This window comes from Tupaia chinensis, unplaced genomic scaffold (assembly GCF_000334495.1).
Source record: "Tupaia chinensis unplaced genomic scaffold, TupChi_1.0 Scaffold000601_1, whole genome shotgun sequence".
NCBI lineage: Eukaryota > Metazoa > Chordata > Mammalia > Scandentia > Tupaiidae > Tupaia > Tupaia belangeri.
This window is the reverse complement of record NW_006160119.1, coordinates 692,420-702,012: the sequence shown is the minus strand read 5'-3', so window position 1 is coordinate 702,012 and position 9,593 is coordinate 692,420. Positions and strand designations below refer to the sequence as shown.

General features: G+C 48.7%; 1 protein-coding gene across 3 annotated transcripts in view; it reads right to left on the bottom strand.

Annotated features, from left to right (window-relative positions):
- CPNE4 (copine 4) overlaps positions 1-9,593 on the bottom strand; it is a 401,350-nt gene that overhangs the window by 111,111 nt on the left and 280,646 nt on the right. For all 3 annotated transcript variants that reach the window (XM_006158501.2, XM_006158503.2, XM_006158500.3), the window contains exons 6-7: positions 5,211-5,294; positions 1,687-1,776 (exon numbers count right to left, since the gene is read on the bottom strand). In XM_006158501.2, the coding sequence (XP_006158563.1) occupies positions 1,687-1,776; positions 5,211-5,294 (174 nt within the window). The remainder of the gene's footprint in view (positions 1-1,686; positions 1,777-5,210; positions 5,295-9,593) is intronic.

The window sequence follows — 9,593 nt, the reverse complement described above, 5'->3', positions numbered from 1 at the left end:
GTGGGTGGCCTGTCCCTCCCGCACGTGGGCTCACTTTGGGCGGTTGTCCCTCACCGTGGGCTGACGTTGGGCGGCTGTCCCTCACCGTGGGCTGACGTTGGGCGGCTGTCCCTCCCTCACCGTGGGCTCACATTGGGCGGCTGTCCCTCACCGTGGGCTCACGTTGGGCGGCTGTCCCTCACTGTGGGCTCATGTTGGGCGGCTGTCCCTCACCGTGGGCTCACACGTTCTCGGGTGTCTCTGATGCTGCTCAAGTTGGACGGCACTTTTCTAGGTCATGTGCTGACCTGCCTCAGATCTGCTATGGTCGGGTACACTGTGTGCCTTCCGGAGTCAGTTTCACCGCTGGGAGGAGCTGGTGAGTGGCTGAGTGGGCTTCAAGACAGCCACGAAGAGGCCCCTGGTCTGCCGGGAGATGGGCTGGAGGGAATGCTTCCTGACAGGTCCATTTAGACTTTTACTCTTCTAAGGGATAGCTGTCATAAAGGGTTTTAATGCAGTGCGACCAGGCGTGCTGGGTGGTCGACCACAATGCGTCTGGGTAGAGGTCTAATTGCCGAAGGACGGGGAGGACTGGGGGACCTGGAGACAAGGAAATTGCAGTAAAGGTTCAAGCTTCAGAATCTAGAGGATGGCCCTTTCTTTTTCACCCACTTCAAGACTTAACTGAATCCCGTTCATCCCACTCACTTCACCCCCCTTCCTGATGTAATGTGGATACACTTAAAATCGCACATTCTAAAAGAGAAGTCAGGATTTATTATCCTTAGTGGTGTAGGCTTGGTGCTTGCTACTTCAGAGACTGTTCGAAGGAACTGAAGGATGAAGCCGTGAAATATGCCAAGGAAATGACATTCGGAAAAGATCCACGAGGCTGCTTACACTCCCATTCCTTACCAACAAGAATTTAGGAGCTCTTATCACCAGAAGCTGTTCTGTGAGAACCAGATGTGGGTAAACTATCCTGAACTGGCGGATCGACACTAGGGCACCGGCAATGTGAAAGTTCTGGACTTGGAGGCAGGGGCAGACAAGGGACTGCAGGGACTGTCCCCGGAGCCTGCTACGGCGTTGGGCTTATTGCCCACCTTGGTGATTCCCGACCCGCCAGTGCATCTCCTTTTCTTTAACTGCCGCATTGCTGTGGTGCTCCAAAAGCATTTACGGTATACTGAAAAAATGGCTGCAATACTTCGGAGCTCCTCCCATCAAGGGGTAGAATCCGTCTCCTCCCCTTCGAATCTGGAACAGCCACGTGGCTTGCTTTGGCTTACAGAGGATAGAGGAGGTGCGAGTTCTGGACCTCAACCTCGGAGGGTCCAAATAGCTCTTGTTCTTTCTTTCTAACTTTTTAAAAAAGTAATTATTCATTTATTATTAGTAGTATTTATTATTATTATTTTAATTCACCAGGGAGAGACAGAGAGAGAGAGGGAAAGTGAGAAAACAAGTCTCCAGGTCTGGGACTTGAACCAGCACTTTAACCACCATGCCACCTGCTGGCCCTGTTCTTGCTTTCTTTAAAGTCACGGTGAGTAGAGTCCGGGCTGGCCTGCTGTATGGTGACGGCCATATGACCCAACTTTCCTAGTCATCCCAGATGGCAGCCAGGCACCTCCAGAGGCAGTCCCCAGTCATGGGGAGCACGTGTCAGAAATCAGCGATTCCCGGACGCAAGTTTCTGACCTTTAGCCGGCGGTCTAGGTCCCCACTGCACAGCGAATTGACCGATACTTTGAATGACTTCCAGGCTGGACTGAGGTTATTCATCACGACCTGGGAGAAGAAGGAGAGGAGTGGGAATGGAGGAGGGAAAGGCTTGACATTTCCACATTTCCATACAAAACTCCTGGGGAAGCCTTTGTGGTGCTTACGAAGAGGGCAACTGTCTGGAACGTGTGCCTTAGTGAAAACTCGGAGCAGCGAATCTTTGAGGAGTGTCTACGAAGCAGGTCACTGTGGGCTGAGCTCCCGGGGTCACTGGCCCGGCTGCTGTTTCGTGAACAAGGGCAGTGATACTGTCCAGCATGCGGGTATGGAAGATGGTCCCTTCCATGTCAAAGGGGCTCAGATTAAGGACGTGAGATTTCTTGTGGCCATTGCTAGAAGACCTCCAGTCCTGGAGGATGGTCCTACGGTGCTCTCCTTCTCTCAGGGTGAGCAGAGGTAGACTCGGAGGCATAATGGGGTGTGGCAGAATGACTCTACCACTAATAAACTGATGGTCGCTTGTCATCTGTGACCTTGAATTGCATCAAACTGCAAATTAGAGAAGTTTCTAGAAGAAAAATCCCAGCAGCATACTTCCCTTTTCTCCTGGAAAGCACAACGGGGCAGCTCTGACTACACGCTGAGTTGACAGGTCAAGAAAACCTTTGCTGGGAAAGCAGCTCGCTCATCGCGAACTCGGAAATCCCGTCCAAGCTGCATGCAAGTTGAGACTTACCCTGCTCTTGCTGTGGTTAAAACGATTTGCATCGTTCAGAGCCTCAGAGTCGCTACGTGGGGCCTAGCGCCATCTCACATGCTGCAGAACAGGGCTGCCCACGGTGCATTTTCTACACTGCAGGACTCCCTCACCTGGGAACTGACTGAAAGCACATTCTCAGGTCCCACCCTAACCCTGGTGGGCATCTGGAGGTGGCCCCGGCTGACCTGCTACATGACGAGGCACACACACACGGGTAAACGGAATTCTGTCCTGTTGACTTTCTTCCTATAAAGTTTTTAGTTAGTAGAAATCTTAGCGTTTTTTAAAAAATTAATTTTCTATTCAAATAACATAATTATTTTATGACTGAGTCCCTCTTCTGCTGGGTTCCTAATATAGCTATGAATTATTGATTAACTCATGGACTCATAATTAAATTTCTTCTAGTGCATTAAAGTAGAAAAATAATGTTACTGCGTGACTTTGTGTCTGAATACTCTGACAATGATCAAAGGGAAACTGAGAAGAAAAATTAGATAAAAATTAGATAAAACTGTTCAGGTTAATTTAAGCTCCTCACATTCACATGAAAATACTGAGTGGAGCTGTTTCATCACAACAGTTCTGAAAAATTCAACAGCAGATCAAAATGTCAACTAGAAATGCCCTCTGAAATTAAAATCTGAATTAATCCACTGTGTACGTGTGTGTGTGCTTCCCCTGGGAGTACTGCCTGTATTTATTTTGCATCTTCTGAGCAAGCAAGAGGAAAATCAATGTGATATTGCTAAACTCATTGGAGAACTCAACTGCCTCATCTCCTGGGAAGAGTGAGGACTCCAGGAGCCCCTCAGGGTCAGAGTAAGGAAGAAAGTTCTGGAAATTTTTAGGAATGGGAGAATTTACCAGTATCAATAACGAGAGGAGGAATGTCGCCGGGGAAAAGGAGCGAACAAGTCTAACACCATGCCGTCACCTCTTTTCTCCCTGATCAAAGCCCCCATTCGGGCCAGCCAGCGGCGAGGTATCCCACATGGCTGACCGTGAGTTCAAGTCCTGGCACTGGTGACTTGAAAACACACCAGGCGCCTATGTGTGCATGCCCCAAAATGTGAAATGGAGAAGTGGAGCAGAAAGGTTTGTGGTCTGTCTCCTGCCGGAGGTGTTTTCTCCCCACCGTCCCCAGCCAGCATCTGTGCCATCTGGCAAATTTAAAAAAAGAAAAAGCCTTCATTCACTTGAACAAAAGTATGGATGGACACTTACTTCCGGGTCTTCCCAGAGCTTACTGCATCACGGAGACCACGTGATGGTGGTGGGGTGCACTCAGGGCTGCCTGCCAGCTGTACCTTGATCTGTCTCCCCAGGACGAAGTGCCACAGTCACACCGTTCTCCCGCACATGGTGGACACACACTCACGCTCAGTTCCACCCACTTACTCATTCCCTCACGAAACACGCTTTATCAGCACCTGCTGTGTGCCAGACGACAGCTACCACTCGCCCATTCTTGTCCCCCTTAAGAACGACATGATGACTCCCCTTAGCGCCTACAACTCTGACCTATGGAAAGTGGAACTGGGCGTGTAGTGTGAGACCGTGGGAGCACGGCAGCTCACCGCCACCGTACAGAAATCGCGAGGTCTCCTCTCTGCCCTGCCACAGGGATGTAAGCACGCAGGGTCTTCTCTCGGTTCCAAGCTGATCAGCACTACGCCCCTCCCTCCTTTTCCCTGTGCTTCCCACACCGTGAGAACCCCCTGCAGTGGCTTAGAAACAAAACAGCATTAAAAGTGGAGATGGGTGGCGTGGGTGGCCGTGGTGTGGGCAGCAGGTGGCAGACAGGGAGAGACAAGGGCCGGGCCACTTGGAGAAGAGGAGGAGGTTGGGAAGGAGGCACAGCCAGACCAAGTGGCTTCTGAGCAGGGCAGCTGTCCCTGTGACAGGGCGGTCCCGCTCCAGTGCATGAGCTTCCTGGGAGACACCAGCTTCCCAAATTACTACAAAGCTCAGTCAGAGAATCTCAACTTGAACGTCAGCTTCAGCCTTTACTAACCACAAGACCGCTCAGTAAAGTGACTGACTTAGGGAGATGACTTAATCTAAGTTCGATTTCTGTGATTTTTATTTTTTAAGGTTTTTTTTTTCTTTTCCATATGGCACATGCACTTGCTGGAGAGGAGAGAGACAGTGAGAGGGAATGTGAGAAATCACCCTCCCCCCCACCTCAGGGGATGGCCATGCCACAATCCCCTTTCCTCCATTTTCCTCCTGGGATTTTGGGCACGTAGGCCCATGCACCCACTGTGGTTTTCAAGCCACCAGGTCTGGGACTTGAACCATGATCAGTCATGTGGGAGTCCAGCACCTTAACCACCACGTTACCTGCTGGTCCCGTTTCTTTAACTTTTAAGTGAGGACAGTGACAATAATAATGATCGTGTGACGAGGTTGTAAGTGAACAGTGCATGCAGGTCACTTAGTACAATATTAGTAGCTGGCCAATCTCACTAAAGCTCAGCTGGTAATTACGTACTTCCTATCAGTAAGTTGCTGTCTGTATTGAAGATCAACAATGACAATTAGGGTTACTGGGAGTCATCTTTTATAAAATGTAAATTGAGAATTAAAAAAATAACTACAAAAGTTGGAGTCCTCGTGAAGACACTAGCAGTTCCGGGTTCAAGTGCACACTGACAGAGATAACTATCAGGAGTTTCTTAAAGCAAACTGATCTGTCATCTTCGGGGAAGGGTCAGCCAAGGATGACTTTGCTTACCTCCGTTCGGTGCACGAGCTGCTGAGTTGCATCATCATTCATACGAAAAATTTCCAGAAATGGGTCAGATTTACTGAAGAAATCCTAAAATGGACAAACAGCAGTGAGTTATCAGTTCGGTCTAGCTCTGCTCCATCTGGGAGCTTGGCTCCATGGGCACTCCCTCCAGCCCGCGTCCTGTCATCCGTGGGAGGAAGGCCTGTCAGGTCTCCCTGCACTCCTGCCTCAATCCTAGCCACACTCCCTCCTCGTCGGGCTGGTGAACGTCACCCTTCCCTACTTCGTTCTCCACCCTGTGGTTCATCGTTGCTGGAGTCAGGTGCATCTGAACTCTAGCCTTCACGGAGTCAGCATCTGCTTGGCTGATACCCATCTTTGACGATTAATTCAGATGCCAGTTTGCAGAGAAGCGGTGTACCTGCTGTCTTGAACGTGTTGCTTAGAGTAATCATAAAGCCTAGATCTGATGACCACAACGTCTGGACCGGTGGGCCTATTTCTGTTATCTGCTTCTTGGTTCTGCCTTTTGGTGCTCTTGTTCATTTTTTTTGAGAGTTTTCTTGTTTGTTTGTTTTGTTTGCTACTGGGCGCATGTGCTCACCGGAAAGACCGAGAGAGACAGAGAGACAGAAAGCGAGAAATCACCCCCCGGGGGGGATGGCCACACCGCAATCCCTTCTCCTCCATTCTCCTCTTGGGATCTTGGGCATGCACACACACACCCGGCATGAGTTTAAGCCGCCGGGTCCGCGACACAAACCGCGGTTGACTACATGGGAGTCCAGTGACATAGCCATTACCCTAACTGCTGGTCCCCTGCTCTTGTTCATTTTTGATGAAATAGGACACACTGAGGGAAAGAATTAAAGAGAAAAAGAAAGAAACAAAACATTTAAGGGACACAAAAATGGAAAATTATCTCTTGATGATAATATGAATGATAATATCTTTGGCTGAACCAATATACAATGTATTAATGACAAGAAAATCCATTTGGTGTGCTGTAATGATATACGATTTTTGAGTGATTGAATGTAAAAATTAAAAATAAAGACTATTATAAAGATTTAGATGAGTCTTAGCTCTGAGCAAGCAGTTAGAATGGGGATAGTCACTTGAATCTAATCAGGATTTAGTTATTCAGAGGGTGAGGTTCTTCAAGTCTCTTAAGGCCTGATCTATTTCTGATTCCTTGCTCCTTAGGACTCTAACTGGAAGCCTGCTTACGAGGCTGCTGAAGAAACTCTCATGAAGATGTTTATGAAGACTGTTCCTCCTTGAAAGTCCTCAGTGCCGGTTTTATTTCTGAGACTCTCAAAGACTGTTTATTCCCATAATCTTGGCCCCCGGTCTGCGTAGTCTCCCTCTGTACTGCTGTTCGCCAGTTAGCGAACGCCCTGAGAGAACAGACTCAAATTGCACTTTCCTTTCCAGCCCCACGAGGCCACCCAAATCTGCTCACTTTCTCCGTTCTCTATGCAAAGCGCGTCATGACTTTCCTGATGACCCAGCATTTTCTGCAAGGCTTCCCAGCCTTCGAACCGACTGCATTTTGGACTCCGTGTGGAGGCGTTGTCTTGGGTGGAAATCCACAGTGTCTGACTCACCGTTTTTCTATTCTCTCCAGGTCTTGGGCCCTCAAGTCTTGATGGTCTGGGGATTTTAGTGAGATGTTCTTTTACCTTGTTTAGCCTGTATCATTGTTTTTGGTGGGACAGTGATGTAAAACGGATGCTTCGTTATTAGAAGCAGAACCTCTCCCTTGTTTTAAACTTGTTTTTTAATCCCAATAAATGACAGAGTCTCACAGAGGACCTTTATTTTCCTTTACATTCCTACTCGGCGTCCCCCAGTGTCTAGACTGTAGTAGTGCGTGGCGCTTGTGAGATGAAAGGATGATGAGAGAATTGGTAAATGCATGCATGAAACTGACACCGGGTGTGGGGCGGGCTGCTGGAGCAAAACCTTAGTCCTTGCTGCTGACGTTGTACCAGCTGATTTCGTTGCCCAAAAATTCAGCGGAGCAGAGCATAGTTAAGCCTGAATTTGAGTTAAACATCATCCTTTCCCCTGCAGAGTTAGCGAGGTTCAGTCAAACTCATCATTTCTCTTGGGCACCGCGTGGCTCTCCAAAACACCCCTCATTTCCGCGTGTCTACCAGCCACCCTAATCTTGGTGTCAGCCGAATGTTCACAAAGAGAAAGAGCCCGGTTCCAGCCCTCCAGAGCACTACCCAGCGTGGTGGTAAGCGAGCGTAAGAATAAACACGACCTCAGGCTGACTGCGGACGAGGGAATAAATGCATGTGTAAATAAATGAATGTGCGAATACATGAACAGACGCGCCAGGAGTCTTCGGAGAAGAGGGAGAGCCGCCCTTGTCAGGGTACGGCGGTTGTAAAGGGGGTATTTCTACAGAGGGTGCAACCAGGCAAGTGGGAGAGAGTAAAAGCAAAGGGGACACCCAGGAGCTGGCGTGGTGGCACAAAGACGTCCTGGGGAGAGGCTGGGGATGATGCTGGCAGCCAGCTCCATAATTACTGAGGGAAGCCAAAACATCTCTCCCTAAAATACTGGGAATGGCTGGGCTGACGAAGGCAGAAAGCAGGGGACTGTGCCCTTTCCTTGGTTTGCCTGAATGCTACGGACGTCAGTGAGCTCTCCCTCCTGGACAGCTCACATGTCGGTGCAGGGCGCCCTCGGCAGGACCAGACGCACTCGGAGCAGACCTGAGTACTTTCTCACAGTCCCCGGGGAGACCAGGCCGGCTTGGTTGTTTTTGGGGTGCACTGTATGATCCAAGCCACTGCTTTGAGGGATACTTTGAACTGAAGTCTCTTCAGGGTGAATGGGCAGCCCATATTAAAATAAACTTCTACTGGATTTTTTTGTTGTTAATTTGACTTGCTTTGGGGAGAGTATCTTAACTAAGAATTTATGAGGGTTCAGAGAAAAAAGGATTTTCTCCCCTCAATGTGAAGGACCTTAGAATACCCACCCCCAGTCTTTGTGCTGACCTGATGAGGCAGTGCAGGATGGAAGGGTTCTGAGCAGGAAAGTATGATTGGCTCGGTTGTGAAGAACGTCAGCTTAAGACTTTGTAGGATACCTTAGAAAGGACCTGGGAGCTGGGTAGTGACCTTCCCCTTTGTTTTTCTTCCCTCCCAGGCAGGAATCAAACACACGCTCCATCACGCCCATTGTTGGAACACGCTTTCCCGCTCAGAAGGCACAAGACCCGCACGCCTTTGTCACGTCAAGGACCCGCCGTGGTTGCTTTCATGGAAGCCTGACCTACACACGGCGTCTTCCCCGTAGCCCACTCTTCCCGGACGAGCATCTAGCTGGCTCCTGCCTCCACGCACTTGCTCAGCTAGTCACCCCAGGCCTATTTCCACATGATCTTAAAAACACGGGCCTCCCTTTGTCCCCCCTTCCTAATGGATGGGGGCCACACTGAGCTGCTACGTGCCCTTGGGCTTGGCTGGTCAGAGTTTCATACCCTGCTTCCCTAAATAGATTCCTGGTCCCCGAGGGGGAACGTTCATGAATTGTACTTAAAAACTGCTGGCCTAGATGGATAATGCCACCAACAACGTTTCTTTTTCCATTTTACTGATAATCTAAAACATGGTTACCGTCATTTTTATTTAAAAGTAAAAAAATATAGAAAAATAGAATGATTGAAAAAATAGAAAGAAGGAAGAAACTCCCATAAGCCCATTCATAATTCCATAACCATCAGTAGTATTTTGGTAGACATTTTTCTAAAGTCTTGGTATAATTTTCTTTTCTTTCCTCCTTTAAAAAAACACATTTATAATCACACTGTGTACAATTTAGTATCTACTCCTCCTTCTACTTGGTGGTATACTGCAATGTCTCTGCTTTCATTTCACATTCCTTGAAAGCACGAGTCAGGGTTAGCACGGAGTTACCAGAACATATTACAAATCACGGAAGGAAAGATCAGTCTGTCTTCAAGCACCTAACACCCAATAAGCAGCACCCTAGTTTCCACACTGCTTTTGAACCCCAGTGTCACCATATGTAAGCTGGGTGGTCTCGGGGTGAAGTCTAATTTCTGAGTTCCAGTTTCCCATCATAAATGAAAGCGTGTTCACCATGCCCCACAGAGCTGGGGGATAGTTAGAGGTACTGAGGCTGTGAACTGCCATCCCGTGCCTGGCCACCAGCAAGCACTCAGAAACTGCTGGCTGCTGTAATCATCAACAGAAAGCAGCAAGCTTGGAGACATTTTGTAAAGAACTGTACAAAGAAAAGGGATGGATACTATAGAGAAGGCTTTTCATTCCTGGAAACAGAACAGCTCATAAGCAGCTCAGAGACGACAAACATAGCTCGCTCAGGTGCAGAGAGCAG